Here is a 17,572-nt window from a genome sequence, read left to right as displayed (position 1 = left end):
CAGTGCGACCAAGGCAGTTTCAGTCCCGTGATGAGGCCTGAATCCCGATTGGAAGGGATCCAAATGGTCCGCTTCTTCCAGGCGTGCCTGGAGTTGTTCAGCAACCACTCGCTCAATCACCTTGCCCAAGAATGGAAGATTTGAGACTGGGCGATAGTTGGCCATTGTGGCCGCATCTAAAGATGGTTTTTTAAGAAGCGGTTTAATAAACGCCTCTTTCAGCGGTTCTGGGAAGGCTCCCTCCCGGAGGGAAGCATTCACCACCCCACGAAGCCCATCGCCCAGCCCTTCCCGGCTAGCTTTTATAAGCCAGGATGGGCAAGGATCAAGGAGACAGGTGGTTGGTTTCACTCGTCCAAGCATCCTGTCCACATCCTCGGAGGTAACAGATTGGAATTGATCCCACGCAATTTGACTAGACACGACTCTAGCACTCTCCCGCCCCGGCCCTGCTCCCACGGTGGCGTCTACCTCTTCCCGAATCTGAGCGACTTTATCTGCAAAAAACTTTGCAAAATCATTGCAGGAGATCATGTGGCCCGTACGGGGCCCCGATGTAGCAGATGGTTCCGCTAAATTGCGGACCACCTGAAAAAGTCTCCTGCTGCTGTTTTCTGCAGATGCAATAGAGGCGGCGAAGAAAGCCTTCTTCGCCGTCGCTACCGCCACTTGGTAGGCTCGACACTGAGCTCTAACCTGTGTCCGGTCAGCTTCAGAATGGGTCATCCGCCACCGGCGCTCTAGCCGTCTCAACGATTGTTTCATTGCCCTCAGATCCGTGGAAAACCACGGGGCTGCCCGGGCTCCATGCAATCGGAGAGGGCGCTTCGGAGCCAAACAGTCAATAGCCCTGGTTAACTCCACATTCCAGCGGGCCACCAGGGAATCAGCTGAAAGGCCATCAACATGGGATAAAGCATCCCCTACCGCTCTCTGGAAACCATTTGGATCCATTAAGTGGCGGGGGCGGACCATCCGAATCGGTCCCACCTCCCTGCAGAGGGGAAGGGTCGCGGAGAAGTCAAGTTGCACCAGGAAGTTAGTTCTTGGTATGAGCTTTCGTGTGCATGCACACTGTGTATCTGAAGAAGTGTGCATGCACACGAAAGCTCATACCAAGAACTAACTTAGTTGGTCTTTAAGGTGCTACTGGAAGGAATTTTTTATAGTCAAATTTTATTATACTAGTTTTGTATCTTGGCTTTTTGCCGGCTCACTCATTTTTAATGGTTCATTCTTTTTATATCTATGATGCCTCAATAATTTATTTTATGAGGATATCTGCTGGAAATGTAAGGAAAAAGATGGTACCTTTTTCATATGTTGTGGCCCTGTAAAGTAATAAAAGAATTATGGGAAATGATATATAATGAATTGGGAAAAAAATTGTTTAAATTAACCTTTATAAAATAAAAAAACAAAGGCTTTCTTACGAGGAATTGTAGGTGCTTATATTCTTAGGGAGCAAAAATGACTTTTTATGTATGCAACGACAACCGCAAGGATGCTATTAGCTTTTAGCCCAGAGATGGAAAGAAGATAAAATCCCCACCAGAGAGGAATGGAATGGCAAATTAAACTGTTGGACTATGCCAAAATGGCAAAATTGACCAGAAAGCTCAGGAACCAAGAAGACCAAAACTTCAACAAAGAATGGGGGATATTTATAATCTATCTTGGAGGCCATTGTATGGAGATATTATTATTATTATTATTTAAATTTAAATTTGTATACCACACTTCATCCAAAGATCACAGGGCGGTTCACAACCTAAAAATGCAAAATGAAAACAAATAGAATATATAATAGAACAAAATCAATCATCTCCCTCCCACAGACACATTTTGAAGGCCATATAATATAGCAGACAGATGAAGAATCAGAAGTTTTTTTGCTTTCTGAATCTTATTTTTCTATCTTTTCTTTTAACCTCTCTTCTATTTTTTTATTATTATTTCTTTTTCCTTCTCTATTTCTCTCCCTTGCCCCTTTCTGTGTTTTTATTGCATCTATAGAAAAGTCTTGATTTGGTGAAAACATGGGGAAATATATCAAGTTTTGTATTTTTCTCTATAAACCTTATTAAAATTTATGTATTTATGTATTTATTTATGTATTTATTTATTTATGGCTGGCCGTAGAATGTTAATCAGCCAAACGCCCAGTTGAAGAGAAACATTTTTGCCTGGCACCTTGGTTTGGTATTGACCAGTGCAGGCCCAGAGCACTTTCATGTCGTTGTTAAGTCCTCCTCAGCAGACGTACTAAAATGAATGAATATGACTAAGTCTATTAATTTCATCGGGTATGTTTTGAGTGAAACATTGCAAGGCTGGCCCATCCATGATGTGGACTGAAGCTCAGGTGGCAGAATCCAAGAGACGCCACTGTGGGCACCTCCACCCCCACTGAAGCCTGACTTACTGGGGTCATGCAGTTGGCTTCCAAGTTCCAGCAAGTCCTTGCAAGAGCCCCATGCGATTTTGCAGGGCAAGGTCTCACTGGAACTCAGAAGCCACCTCACACAACTGCATGACCCCAGTGAGTGAGACTTCAGTTAGGACAAGGGGCAGATTCTCAATTCACCATAGGCGATGAAATGGGACAAGCCACCCCTGCTTGGTTGAATACCACCCACTGAAATCAATGAACTTAAGTTAGTCGTGGCCATTAATTTCAATGGATCTAACCTGAATAGGACTGGTGTTCAACACCACCTGTTACCTCTGCAAGCCCTTAGAACAGCCTTTCTCAACCTGTGGGTCCCCAGATGTTGTTGAACTACAACTCCCATCACCCCTAGCTAGCAAGGCCAGAGCTCAGGGATGATGGGAGTTGTAGTCCAACAACATCTAGAGACCCACAGGTTGAGAACCATTGCCTTAGAAGATATTCTGTGTGAGAGTCAGTCTTAACCTTGCTTTATAAGACTGCAAAAAACATCACAAAATAAGTAAAAATCAGTTCAGACACTTTCTTTAGGAACTCCTTATGTATCAGTAGTGAAATAGGAATGCCTATATTTTGTTGGGGGGGGAGGGAGGGAGAAATCAAAGTGAGCATTGTATTAATCAGGAATATCTGTGCAGTCCATAAAACAAGTGAGGTCTGCAAAACATGAAAAACAGAGAGTGCGCCCATATGTGCATAAATGTAGTAAATGCAATAAAACATCCACGTAGTGAGGGCGTGGGGAGAGCAGCATCTCTTCACAGCTTCTTGCTTATCACACTGCTAAGTTGAACACCTCTAAAATGATGTGATAGGGGCAGACATTTTCAGAAACTGGAGGGAGTTTATTGGCCCAGCCTTAATATTTATAGCACAATCCTACATTTGTTTTAGCAGAAGCAAGCATTCAATGTCACTTACCTCCAGGTCAATACATTCAAGCTTGCAGCAATGCAAAACAATACAATAGATGTGAACTCGGAAGAAATTTGCATTGAATTCAATAGGTCTTACTCAAAGAATGCATGTGCATTATCAACAATGGGTAAATTTGGTTTTCTCTCAGTTTCTTATTTTCCCAACCTTAAATTCAGTTCTCCACATTTCCACATAAGTTTGTGGTTTTTTTATTTTAAAGGTTCTCATGAAAATTCATCAGCGTTTTAGTGTGAATTTTCACATTTTGAATTTTGTATATATATTTATGAAGGAATTTCCTCCATGCAATGTATTTTTGCATGTTGTTTTCTAATACATGCATTTATAGGCACACTTTACCCTAATATATGTATTTTTGTACACATCACTTGGCAGGAGAACTGCACTGCAAAATTTGGAGAAGTGTGAGTTTCGAAGGATGGCTGCATTTCCGTTCACATATTGTTTCGACAAATGAAGATTTGGTAAAGTCACCTTTAAATGTGAACTGCATCAAATTTACTCCCCTTCTCGAACTACAACTTATTAATAATAGTAGTAATAGCTTTATTAGTACTCAGTTTCTTTTGCTAAAGCGAATTACTAAAAATAAGGAAACACCACCAAAACCAGCATGTTCTTCTTTCTCCTAGTGGGGAAAAAAAATCAAAGTATTCATCATGTAGTGTGACATCCCATCTGCATCTCCACGTTTCTCAGTTTGAATATCCTGTATTGACAGTGTCTTGCGAAATAATTCTTCTCTATACAGAACCCACAGGCAGGGGTGGGTGGAGATTATTTCCATGGCAGCCCCATGATAAATTCAGCAGGTGTTTTCACTGCCTATCACATTACCTGTTCACATTACCACATCTCCCTGTTCATTCCTAGGAGCCTATAGTTTTGGTTGTGAAATCAATGATCTAATATAAGAAATAAGGTGGTAGTTCAATCAAGCTGCAGGGCCACAGGCTGAGTTTTGTGAAAGACATTGCAGCATTGTGCCAATTGGCACGAATAAAGTATCTGGTACAAATATTTCCTTTTCTTTCCCCCAGAGAGGCTGTTTCTTCAGAAGGTCAAGAAATTGCAGAGAAATTAACATTTATGTCAGCTGCTACATAAGCAAACCTCTGGAAGCTTAATTAAGAGGTTTTATTTCTTGATGATAAATAGATCCGAATCGTGTAGGCAACACTTGGTATATATTTTCCTCTTCCTGTTTTCTAACGACTTTTAGACTACTTACGGCTGAATTGATTTAACAATGCATTTTTTATAGTATGTAACCATTCAGCCTTAAATAGAGCCAGAAGTGGGGGCGAATGAATCCATCAAAGTGTAGCTGGTTCACAAAAGATGAGCTTAAACAGGAGGGGAAATGCAGGTCAGAGTAACAATTTGGCACTGTGTCAGTCATGCATGGGCACTAAACTGCCTTCTTGCACCCAGAACAAGATGCTTCTGTATGCATGACGACAGACTGAAGCCTCCCATTTGATTTTCGAACAGATCTGAACTTGTGTGTGCAGGTCTTGCCAATGTCTTTTTATTTTAAAACAGGAACTTTTCGGGGGGGGGGGTGCATTTTCTTTTTTTAAAAAAAACATTTATTGTCATCTTTTTATTTATAGCTAGAAGTTTTTTGATTTGCTTGAAAGGCACCCGAGAATAATAATAGTAACTGTGAACTGAAATAGATACAAACTGTACAGAATAAATAGTTCATATAAACCTAACTAAGCTTTGTAGTAAAATAAAGCTGTCGTGCTTCATGTCACCTCCACCTGGAGAGCATCTTTGTGAAGTACATCCCATTGATTTCCACAGAACATCTGTCAGGCTGCTCGTATTATTTTTGCTTTTTTAGGTTTACATCTGAGTTGTTGGGTGGGGGATAAGTGTGCACGGAAAATGTGGCTTGCGTATTCAACAAACGGGTGTGTGAAAACACAGATGTAGCCGTCCGAGAGCTAGACTTGATCGTACCTCCTTGTCGAGTGCATACTCAGCAGAAAACCCAGGACAGTTGCAGTGTAATAGCCGAAACAGCCTGACAGAACTTGCTTTCATGTAAGCATGCTTAAGCATGCGGACAAATCAATGGCTGGGGCCCAGCTTAGTCACTGGCAACTATATGTTCAGTGTTAACATGACACAGACCCAAGATTCTGGAGTGCTAACGTTGTAAATATAGATTCCAGCGATTTGCTTTAAAACAAGTTGCAAACCGTGCACATGTACTTTTCTCTCTTTCTTAAAGTGCCTGGTATCATTTTCAAACCGGACCTGATAAAAGCTCTTTTGCTGAGTAATTGTATCAAATATGGAGTATTTACACAGATACACAAATAAGATCTTGTTGCTCATTGGTGTACTTATTTGCATGTGACATTTAACTGACCACAGTGAATTGATGTTTCATCCGAAGTATCCACAACCATAACGGGAGTCAATCATATAAATAATAATAATAATAATAATAATAATAATAATAATAACCCAGCTCATTGATTTACTAATATATTTACAATAAATTCTCAGTAGCTTTCCAAATTTCCTCAGGTATGAGTGTCAACCAATGGTGCCCAAAACTCTATAGCAGCATTATATTGAAGACTGTCCAAAATAACAATTAAAATTGCCTACTAGGGAAAGTAACCAAAAAAGAGAGTTTTGTGTATGTCTTTTAGGATGCCTAGATAAAACATGTACACAGCTTTCCCCCTCCTTCTGAATATTCTAACAGGTTTTTTTAAAATATAAATAACATTCCAAATAAAAGGTACTTAAATATTGGCGGACCTTGGGGTTGTACAGTTAAATATCTGTTTAAAATCATATAATTTATCTTGTATTTATTATGTGGCAATCTCATGTGCGATCCATAGACAATACTCATACATGTGAACTAATTCCTAACCAATATACACCAGCCTCTTGGAACCAGGTATATAGGTGCACTTTAAAGAAAATTTAGTGTCTAGGTCCAGGGAACAAAAGTAACCAATGCTTCAAGCTTTTTTCTTTCTTTTCTAAGCGAAAAAAATGAGGGATTGCCATGCAGGTCTCGAGGAATATGGCCAGCTGAACTTCCTCCCAGAATCCAGTTGCCCAAAGTTCACATTTAATGTGAGAATGAGACACAGAGCCTGCAAACTTCCCCATGGCTTCACACAGTTATCCCTGAGAGTTTCTTTCAACTCGGATTACTACTGTGCTTAAAGTTCTGATTGACGACACATTATTATAAGGCACTTTTATTTACAAGTTCCGAGTTAAGATAGAAGAGTTTTTGACTTAATCCTTCAAAAAGGGTCCCTTTTATGTTTGCTGTTCCAAGACCTCCAGATAATCAGGTTCAGCATGCAGGTTGGCTTTGAGTTCAAAATATTCGTTTTTAGTCTGTTCTAGTAAAACTTTCCTTGGCCTGGAGTACATGAGTGTCTCCATTAGCTTTAGCTCCTCGTGAGCTCCTGGATAGTGTACCTCCATATCAGGGTGTAACTGGGCTATGTTTTTCCGTAGATACTCAGTTATCCCCAGTTGCTGAAGTTCTCTTTCTTTCTCAAGAATGTTCCTGTACAAGGAGCTGGCATCCTGGAAGGAAAGGAACTCAGCCGATTGGTCTGTAGCTTTATATTTGACATTTGACCCCGTCAGAGGGGAAGAGTGCTCCCTCTCCAAGAGGCCTCTGCGGAGATGTTTGGAATCATTCATCTCCTTGTCATTCATCTCCTGTTGATGGTCTGTAAATTTGGGGCTGAAAGATGGGCTTCGATAAACTTGCACCATGGGGCTGAGCATACGTTGCTCATACAAGCTTGTGGCCGGGCGCTCAGTGGTGTGATGTGTTGTTTTGTGACCATACATGCTGTACTGAAGCTGCACTGGGCTGTTGTCCCGCATCTGTTCATCTGCATGCTTCTTTTTGTACCTTCTCCGCCGGTGTAGGACAAGGACGACAATACCAGCTGCGCAAAAAATGATGGTTACAAAGACTATCAAAAGCCCCAGGATTAAAACTGAAAGAGGAATTGCATCGGTAAGTGATCGCAGAATAGTGTCTGCCGTATTGGTGGTGGTTGGTGACGTGGTGACAACTATGAAGCTAGCATGAGTTGCAGAAGGTGGGCTGTTTATTCCGGGACATAGTACGTCACTATTCAGAGATTTCAGTTTCTTTTTAGCTAAATGCCTTGGAGATGTGCAGAAAATGTCGCCCGTCATTGTGTTTCTGTTCAGCTTTTGTATCCATTGCTGCAGCCCAACTGAGTCACAAGTACAATCCCAAGGGTTGTCTTCCAGCTCAAGTTGTACAAGTAAATCCAGATCATCTAAGACATTCCCTACAGGCAAATGTGCAAACTGGTTGGTTTTCAGATTTAGCCTGGCTAGAGGAACTCCAGAAAAAATGTGGGCTGGCAAAGTCTGAAGAAGGTTATTATTTAAATAAAGGACCTTTAGTTTAGGCATGGGATGAAACGTCCCTGGTAAAACCTCCTTGATGAAATTATATTCAAGATACAAATACTCAAGGCGCTGCAAGCCTAAAAATAAATTCCGACTCAGCTTGGTGAGATGATTCCCATTGAGATATAATTTTTGCAATCTGGTGAGATTGAGGAAGGATCCTTCTTCTAGTATTTCAATACGGTTGCTTCCCAAGTGAAGCAAGTCTAGGCTGCCATAGTCTACAAGGTCTGATTTCAGTAATGTCTGAATTATATTTCCAGCTAGTATTAGCTTTTTAGGATTTGGAGGAGGAGGTCCTAAATCTGACAGGCTTTCAATGTTTTGTTCTTGGCATTGCATTAAAATCCCTGAAAGGATATTGCTAGTGCACTGACAAGGGATCGGACAATATACACCAGGAAGCAGAGTAGCTGGCTTTGTTACATGAAGTGTTAAAGCAGTTTCCCTGGTAGGAACCCTAAAAATAGGTATTACCTTGGTTGAGTAGTGACTATCACTTATTGACGTGGTAACCACCAATGGTAAGGACCCTGATGGGGCATCAAGATCATTTGTAGGGTGAGTGGGACATAGGGATTCTTTTTTTAATCTGCTTAAAATGCTGCCTTTCAAAATAGGAGGGCTGTGGCATACAACATCACCTATTATGGACTGAGGAGGCATGTTTTCTAACCAAGCTTTCAACTCCACCAGGTCACAATTGCAGACCCATTTGTTATCTTCCAACTGAAGGTCTAGAATTCTACCAATATGTTCTAAAAAACCAACATAAGGTAGAGTCTGCAGCTGGTTCCCACGAAGATCCAAGTGAGTTAATGGCACAAAGCGAAATACGTTGGAAGGAAGAAACTCAATGGCATTGTCATTTAAAATGAGCACCTTTAGCCTGTTGAGCTTGCTGAAGGCACTTGATTCAATTATTGTGATGAAATTGTTGTCAGCTTGAAGGAATTCCAAGTTCTCCAGCCCATGGAATGTGTCTTCTTTAAGTACTTCTAACGAGTTGTGATTGATATGAAGTTGCTTAAGGAGACTTAGTCCATTAAATGCTCCTGGTTCAATGTCTACAATGTAGTTAAATCCAAGATGGAGTGAGAGAGCGTTGATGAAGCTGGAGAAGTCATTCACATGTAACATGGTCAAACTGTTGTTGAGAAGACTAAGGTGGAAAGGCCGGGATGGTGGAACATGTACTTGAGATAACTCCTTGATGCCTCTTTCTTCGCAGTTTATATTAAAGACACCATCCTTTTCCTCACAGGAACACAGCATATCACAAGAGCCAATAGTTGAAGGTAAAGCTGGTTTGGACTGTAGTACATCACAAGCAACCCCCATCAAACTTAACGTAATTATCCAGAGCTTCATGGTCATCCAACAGCTTCTGCAAAATACAATACAGATATATACCTCATTTTTATTTATTTTTTAAAAGGTGATCATCACAACATTGGAGGACCTCCCCCCCCCCCCGCTTGCCTGCCCACATGCTCCAATATATAAACCACCCACTGAAGTAGCAACTCCTATCAATTGAAACATTATAGTAATTCTCTAAGATGAAAATGGTCAACTGGTTGACCACTGAGTGCATCCAATTCCCAAGTTAAATTTGCCCAGTTCTGCAGAGTAACATTTCTGGACACCACTGTGTTCTCTGCTTATTGGATAAGCAACTTTCTTTTCCTAAGGTGGGGTGACTAAACTTCACCCAACTATTCTGAATGAGTGTTGGTGTTAATAAGTATTATATTACCCTCTTTTCTTCATAACTACCATAGTTCTTCCTTGAGGAGTGTGAATGACCCAAACAGTGGAGTGGTATAGTATATGTCCTTCAGGCTTAAGAAATTGGCTACACCTCTGCTCCGTGGAAAGGAAGAGTTACAAGTCGCCATTTGCCAGAAGTATATGTCTGATAATTGATATCTTGTACCATAGATGGACCACAAAAAAACTGAATTGTCTATTTATTTTGGAGCAAAAAAACTTATTTAGAAATTGGATGAAAACAACAAAGGAAGAATGTTGTCCCCCAGCATTGTCACAGTGAATGCCAAACATCCAAATGATCAAACAATTTTAACGTTTAGCATAGTAACAGTTGAGTAAAGGTAAAGGTAAAGGGAACCCTGACCATTAGGTCCAGCCGCGGAAGACTCTGAGGTTGCAGCACTCATCTCGCTTTATTGGCCAAGGGAGCCGGCGTACAGCTTCCGGGTCATGTGGCCAGCATGACTAAGCTGCTTCTGGCGAACCAGAGCAGTGCATGGAAATGCCATTTACCTTCCTGCGGGAGCAGTACCTATTTATCTACTTGCACTTTGATGTGTTTTCGAACTGCTAGGTTGGCAGGAGCAGGGACCAAGCAATGGGAGCTCACCCCATCACAGGGATTTGAACCGCCAACCTTCTGATAGGCATGTCCTAGGCTCTGGGGTTTAACCCACAGCGCCACCCACGTCCAACAGTTGAGTAGCAACATTTTATTTGTAGAATTTAGGTCAAGAAGAAAAAGAAGTCACAGAAAAGAGAAAAAGTTGCATATAAACACCTCAGTCTTGCGTGGATTCATAGGACTCCCTTTCCACTACAAAGTGACTCTTCATCTCCAATCATCTCTTAGTGGAGATTAACAATGATTCAAGGATTGTAAATCCTGCTACAGCTCCAATATTCACCTGGCAAGGTTATAAGGGTCCATTACATTCTACAGCATGAAGACAGTTGCAGCATGTTCCAGTAATGTCAGAGTCTAAACTGATATGAGAGAAGCCTGTGACATGATTCCTTGCCATGCCAGCATTGCAACATGGCAAGGTGACTGTCTTGTCTGGTCTTGGCTAAAGAACTAGTTAAATTGTGTACCCTTACTTTCCCATTCTGTTGACTTCTGTGGCAGCTAACATGGTACTTTCTATAGAGTTAGATTACCACTCTCTTCGGCCCCACCAGCATGGCCAATGGACAGGGACAATGACAGTCATAGTCCAGCATCTCATCTGAAATACACCACATGGTTCTACCATGGTGAGCTGTGCATATCAGAAATCATTTATTGAATAATTCACATTCCTTAAATACAAAACACATATACAGCTACAGCTGTGTGTCTGACACTCCCAGCGCAATCCTATACACGTCTACACAGACGTAACTGTCAATTGATTCATTCCCTATTTGTGATGCACCCTTTCATTTGTGACGTTCAGGGGTGAAGATGGCATCACCCACAAACAAGACGGAGGTATCAATAGACTTAGGGAAACACACAAAAACGAGGGACTCCAAAATAGCCCAGTGAGGACTGAAACTGTTCCAGTATCCATGTAACAATGGATCAGGTGGGAAAGAAAACCAGGAGAGGAGAAAACAGAATAGGATGGCAGGCTGGAAGAACATGGCTAGTGGAAAAGGTGGGGTTGTAGCAGCTCAAGAGACTTCAAAACTAGCAAACAGGCAGGAGCTGCTGGCTGAGAGACAAGGCAAGGAGCATAGAAGGAATAAAGAGGAAGAGTGGAAGGTGTGCAATTATATCCCTGTGTCTCTTCCTCCATTCCCTTTTCCCCATTCCTCTCTTCTATGAGCAAGAGAGGATGGAGGAAGGGGCATTCAGATGCAAAATGATCAGAGAGAACCGTAACTTATATTTGGATAAATCGTTTCCTGGCAAGGCCAGCCAAGCATGTTTTGCTGCCTGAAGCAAAGGACAATATGGTGCCCACACACAAAAGCCAAGTGGAGTGGCAGCTGGATCTTATTTAAATGCTGGTCACATTCTCCACAGCATCCGGGGCATCATCCTAGTTTAGATGTGGCCAAGTTGGGGCATGTTGCACATACATGGGGGTACGGTGGTGGCAGTTGTTATGCTATGTATTTTGCATTTTCACACTGTAAACTGCCCTCTGATTAGGGCTTTCAGAGGAAGAACCAGCACCTGCTGCCTGAACCAGTTGCTACCCTTTGACTAACAGTAGGGCCAGATTATTTCCTAGTTCATGTTGAGAAGTCTTATTTAAAATGTCTCTAGGCTGCCCATCTATAGGAAAAAGATCAAAGCTGAAAGTGGCCCTCAACCAAGGATTTCGTACACCCCTCAAAAAGATAGCAGGAAAAAGAAGAGAGCAGGTGTGTGTGTGTCAGTAGTCCTGCTAATGCAAATTCCTAAGCAAATGCAGTTTATTGTTACCATACTGCAGGTTAGGAGAACCTATGACTAAGAGACAGTGTAGTACAGGCAAGGGTATATGATGAATACTGCAGGCCAGGCGCCAAGTTGTCTACAACAGCCATCCAGGGGTGTCCAGAGGCACTAGACCCCTTGCTACAGATTACCAGCTGAGAGAGCAGCTTTCCATTGTTTTGATCCTCATGATCCAGTCTGGGCTGAGGGCGGAAACAAAAACCTGCAATTAAATCCCTAATGCAGATGGGTGTGGCTGTGGACTGTGTTGAGAGACAGTCACTGCAGTCCCAAAACATAGCCCCTGGTTAACAATGTATGCCAGAGGTAGAAGTGGGGCTGGGGCTAGAGTGGATTCCTGGTCAGCATTCTCCTATATGTCTGAAGATGCACCAAAGATCGTCCAACCTCACCTGCCCCCTCAAGTCCCCCTCCCAGGCCAAACTGCTTGCACAACCTCCAGGCTTCATTGGCATGCATGCATGCTGATTGGCTGTGCTGTCAAATGTTTCTGAAGCTACCTAAATTTTGCACATGAAGAAAGAGCGAGGACAGCGGTCTTTGAGGGCCCCTCACCCACCACAGGTAACACACACACACCTGGGGCACGCTGCAACATTTTGTTGCAAGGCATAACTTCTCCTTACTTTAAAGCATCATCTCTTACTTTTGCCCTCCAGCTGTTTGTGTGTATTTGCATTTTAGGTACATCTAGGAAAATAAGTCTAAGAAGAAAGTGGGAAAAGACGGGACAAGCAAGCTGTGAACAAGATGCTGATCTGGATATATTAGACATTTTCATCTACATTATTAATTTCACTCGAAGGTAAATATGGCACAGAATTGCTATATATACATGGATGATACTGCCTCCTATGGAATTCAAAATGTGCATTGCCTTTAAAGGAACCAATTTTTGGAAATGTGGAGCTGCTGAGCGATATGTTCTATTAAACACGTTTAAATGTGGGAAATTAATTGTTGTACTAACACAGTTCTTTTAATATAGTTTGACTTGAGACGGCGTATTCTTTACTTATCTGTATGTGTTTACTTAGTCATGTTTGCGTATCTCCTTTTGTTTCACATGGGGTCATCTGTTCGAAATGTATTAACAAAGTAAATAGTTCCATATTTCCCAAGTAAAGAATTTCTGCTTCAGAAAGGATGTTTCAAAACACATTTAGGCAAGCTCTGTTTTGGTACACTGCTTATTATAAGGCAGGGAGCAATAGTCACCTTCCAGTGCAATTCTGTGCATGTTTACTTACAAGCAAACTCCAGTTACTTCAATGGGGCTTCCTTCCAAACAAGTGTGCATGCAATTGCAGCTTTGACTTCTCTGAAGTGGTGCTATTGATGCCCATGAATCTAGCCTATAATAAGGGGCTAAAAGGGTTGCAGTTTTGACAGATGACATCCAATTTGGCTCAGAGACTCAGTTCAACATGCAACCACCCAGAAAGGTGCTTTATGCGGAAGTTGAACTTTTTCTTCATTTTTTTCTACAAAGCATTTGTGTGTTGACATCCATATGCACAAGTCCAGGATTGAGGTCATGTCTTCAACCACTGTGAAGTCGTGTGTTGCCTCCCTGCACTCATTTGGGCAATTAGTGCCATTCAATAAAGGAGATTTTGCAACAGATTTTAACCTGATTGTGCTTTACAGCATATTGCTGTAAAGTGCCATGAGGATGTAATAGGAGAGGAATATTGCCTTCAAGTCCTAGCTTGTGGGTGTCCTCAAGGCATCTGGTTGGCTACTGTGGAGAAGAGGATGTTGGACCAAAATCCCAAACCTAATTACCTGGGTGTAAGCCCCATTGAACTCAATGAACCTACTCAAATAGAAGTCCCCTGCTGATGGACCTTTCTGATCCTCTTATATTAGGCTACCAACATTAGAGTCTTTCTTAGGGCTGCAGTATTATTTAGCTTGGAGGGATTCACTTCCAAGTAAACATATGCAGGATCAGTCTGTTCAACTACAGGTAGCAATTCTGAGTTGTTGTTGTTGTTGTTGTTGTTGTTGTTGTTGTTGATGATGTTGTTAAACATGACTATAAGCTTCATTTCAGAAGCATTAAGCCAGAGAGCATGGGTGACCATCAGATTGTCCCCATAACTAGTGGAACTCGCAGTGAAATCCTATATAAGCCTACTCAGATGTAAGTCCCATTGAGTTCAGTGGGGCTTATTCCAAAGTAATTGTATATAGCATTTCAGCTTCAGTCTTAAAGGCAACTATCCTAGTATGCCAATATTTTGAATGGGCCTACAAGTAATGATGTGGGTTTTTTCTTGTTTGTGGGTGTGTGTTGTCCATAAAGGTATAAATACACATATTTTGGATCAAACAAAAAAAGTTTCTTGCTCCACTCTAGAATCTAAATATCTGCTTCTCCTTAACTTTAGTACCCTCACCCCAACCAACCTTGCTGACTGATGAACAAGACCCAGCAGGCAGATCCTGTTTTACCAAAGGAGTTAGTTTAATACCAGCCATTAAAACAAAGTATTCTCCACTTTTAGTACCCAAGGCTTTGTTTTTGATAACCTAACTTCACAAATAAAGCTTCTTGTAAACACTTGTCTTCAGCAAAGCAATTGGGTCATTAATTCAACTTTTATTTTCTCTTAACTGTTCTTCTGCTAAGCAGGCGGAGCACACTGAACATACTTGTTACGATGTCCTTGGGCAAAACTAAGAGAAGTAAATCAACATGCATTAATTTAAAGTGCATATTGCATCGAAGGACGCTTTACATACATTTCTGAAGATGAAAGCCTTCCACGTTTTTTTTCTGAAACACAAATGTTTAAAAGAATTTGCAATCGGCTAGAAAGGCATTCGCCTCTTAATCATTGTCATACTTTGGCTGGGTAAAATTGCAATAAGTCTCTTTCTCTTTCATACACACACACACACACACACACACACAGTTTTTTCTCCCTCTGCAGATAGATTCTTGGAGCTTCTGTCTAGTCCTGGAAGACATCAACTCACTATCTTAGATTTTGTCTTTCCATCTGTCCGCTTCATCCCCAGCCTTCAAAAGCCATTGCTAGTAACACAACTGTAAACAAAAGCCTATTTTTGGCTAACATATTATTTACATTTTAAAACTTCTACCCCATCAAACATGGTTTTATCCTTGCATAGATGGCCCCCTTGGGGTTGCTAACCTTATATTATAAATATAAACTTCAAAATATCCAAAGTGGCATAAGAGTATAACTTACTTAATATTGCCCATTTCAGAGAAGTGTCCCTTGTACCTATTAATTCACTTGCTTAGTTGAAGCATTACATTCCCAATGCTCTAATTCCATAGATGCTTTCAAAAACTACCTTAAATAAATGGTTCCGTTTTGAGCATGGAGGGAGGAGGGAGTTTGGGGAAAACCTAAGGAACACCAGAGGTTTTCTCCACACACACACACACACCCCACCTCCACTGCCTCTTGGTAGATTTTTTGCACATTTTTGCATTTTCAGGAGTACTGATTAATGAGTGTCCCTAAGGCAAAGTTTCCATACAGATTGAAGGCAATAAATCCATCTATTTTAAACAGCAGAAATCAAATACATTTCTTGTTTCAATTAATGCTTATACAGTTGGTAGAAAGTGGATATGACGGACTACAAAGCCTCAGGTTAACGAACGATCACTTGAATATGGCTATGTGCTCCTTTGTCAAATTCTGCAGGCAACTACAGTTTACTCTAGGATCTCAGAAGGAATCTAAGGGTTTGGTGTATGCAAAGTCCTTTTCGTGTGTGCCACTGCAAATGCCACTCCTTAAATCGCTCTTTCCCTGCCAGCCAATTTCTTTTAAGATCCTTCCATGCACAAAATATCCCCAGGACCTATGCAACACTTGAGGTGCCATTCTATAAGTTTTGAGCAAATATTTGCTCTAACAGGAAATAAGCACCTCAAACTAGCTCACTCTCTCTGTGTGTATGTGTTTGGTGGGGCGGGAGAGAGAGAAACAGAATAGGTAGCCAAGGTGATTTTTACAATGCAAAAAAAACCTGGCTATGGTTAAGTTAATTCCTAAACGAAAGTCTCCTTACCTGTACAGCAGCTACACCCACTGACACAGCCGGCGATGAACAGAGTCGCTCTTCGTGTACAATCCCCTTCCTTGTTATCTCCAAAAAGGAGTCCTTTCCAGTCCCCCACCAACCTAGGTTAAGGTCTCTCTTTGCAGGGATCTCAAGCGTGGCTGGCTGCAGTTCCTTGAAGTTAAAATCCTAGATCCGAAGCAGGACAGATCATATTTGACTGAGAGCAGAGTGACAGAAGGAGGGGGGAATTAAAAAAAATATGAAATCTTGCAGGAGGTGGAGAGGGGGGGAACGACGCCAGGGAGCAAGAGAACCCACTACTCCATCCTGTAAACAGTTGTCCCTTTTGCTCAATTAAAATTCACAGCAGACTTCCCAGCTAGGCTGACTTTCTGCACGTAGTTAACCATTTGCGAGCTTCGGGATGCAGTAAATAAACCCAGCGCTCCGCAGGACTTCCAGCGATCACTCCTGGCTTTGCAAGAAACGCAATATGTATCTTTAGATGCTTTAAGGATCCAAACTGCTGCGATGCACGCTCTCTCTGTGTGTTTCGCTCCCCTCTCTCTCCCTTCGGAGAGTCTTTCTTGTTAGCTCAGTTTGTTATTAGTCAGATTGCCAGAGGCTGGGAGGTAGTAGGCGTAAATAAAGAGACTTCTTGGCTTTTGACTCAGCCTTTAAGCCCTTCCCCATCGCGGAGCGTTAATCTGCCAGTGTCATTTAATACAAGATCCATGCAGCTCCACCTTAGGAAAGCTCAGCTCCTCCTCCTGCTGCTGCAAATTATCTCACCTTCTTCTCCTTTATCCCCTTTTTAACCCTAACTCCCCCCCCCCTTAAAAAAGAAGCAAAACACCTGAAGCTCCTAAAAGAAAAATACTTCTCCATCTCTCATAGAAAGCAAAATAAATAGTCATTTCTGGGAAGGAGGGAGGGATATTCCGACAGCATTTGGTAGCCTTATCAATGAGCCATTCTTGTTCCAGTCTTGATCCAAAGGTCTGTTGCAAAAGCTCAGAGATTGTCCAGTCATTGACTAGAGAATATTTTTCCCCTGCAAAAGAAGACTCTCTGTGACTGATTACCTGTCAATAGAGAGAAGGGTTTTGTCTAAAGTGTGATAAGTGGTCCACAGATGCTGCCCTCTGGTCTCATCTTCTGGGATGTTTAACTGGTGTAGAAGTGTGAGTGTTTTCATGGGTTGGACTGAAGCAATCCTGGGTTTTTTACAGAGGCAGGCAGAATGCAGTAATTGTTCTCCAGAAATCCCCCAGTGTCCTGTGCTACAGAGAGGATCAGCTTGATTTCTAATTGACTGCTTTCCAAATGTTAGCATAACCCGCTTGCTTTAATGCACTGGCGGCAGAAGCATCCAGCCGTCGAAAGAACTGAGGAGGAGAAGGTAACCAATAACTGGCTCTTTAATTTCCCCTTGCAGTTGTAATCCCTGACGTGTTGTA

General features: G+C 41.8%; 1 protein-coding gene across 1 annotated transcript; it reads right to left on the bottom strand.

Moving 5' to 3' along the window:
* Window positions 1–5,883: 5,883 nt before the first annotated feature.
* SLITRK6 (SLIT and NTRK like family member 6) lies at window positions 5,884–16,839 on the bottom strand. The gene is made up of 2 exons (XM_083500413.1): window positions 16,119–16,839; window positions 5,884–9,233 (listed from the first exon to the last, which is right to left on the bottom strand). The coding sequence occupies exon 2, from the start codon at window positions 9,221–9,223 to the stop codon at window positions 6,698–6,700; it is 2,526 nt and encodes an 841-aa protein (XP_083356539.1). The 5' UTR covers window positions 9,224–9,233; window positions 16,119–16,839; the 3' UTR covers window positions 5,884–6,697.
* Between the last annotated feature and the right edge of the window lie 733 nt (window positions 16,840–17,572).

This window comes from Podarcis liolepis, assembly GCF_965112155.1.
Source record: "Podarcis liolepis genome assembly, chromosome: 4".
NCBI classification, from domain to species: Eukaryota; Metazoa; Chordata; class Lepidosauria; order Squamata; family Lacertidae; genus Podarcis; species Podarcis liolepis.
The sequence above is the reverse complement of the archived record's forward strand: the minus strand, read 5'-3'. Positions and strand labels throughout refer to the sequence as shown.

Excerpts from the sequence above, each read along its gene's own strand:
- SLITRK6 (XM_083500413.1), bottom strand. The coding sequence starts at position 9,223 with ATGACCATGAAGCTCTGGATAATTACGTTAAGTTTGATGGGGGTTGCT.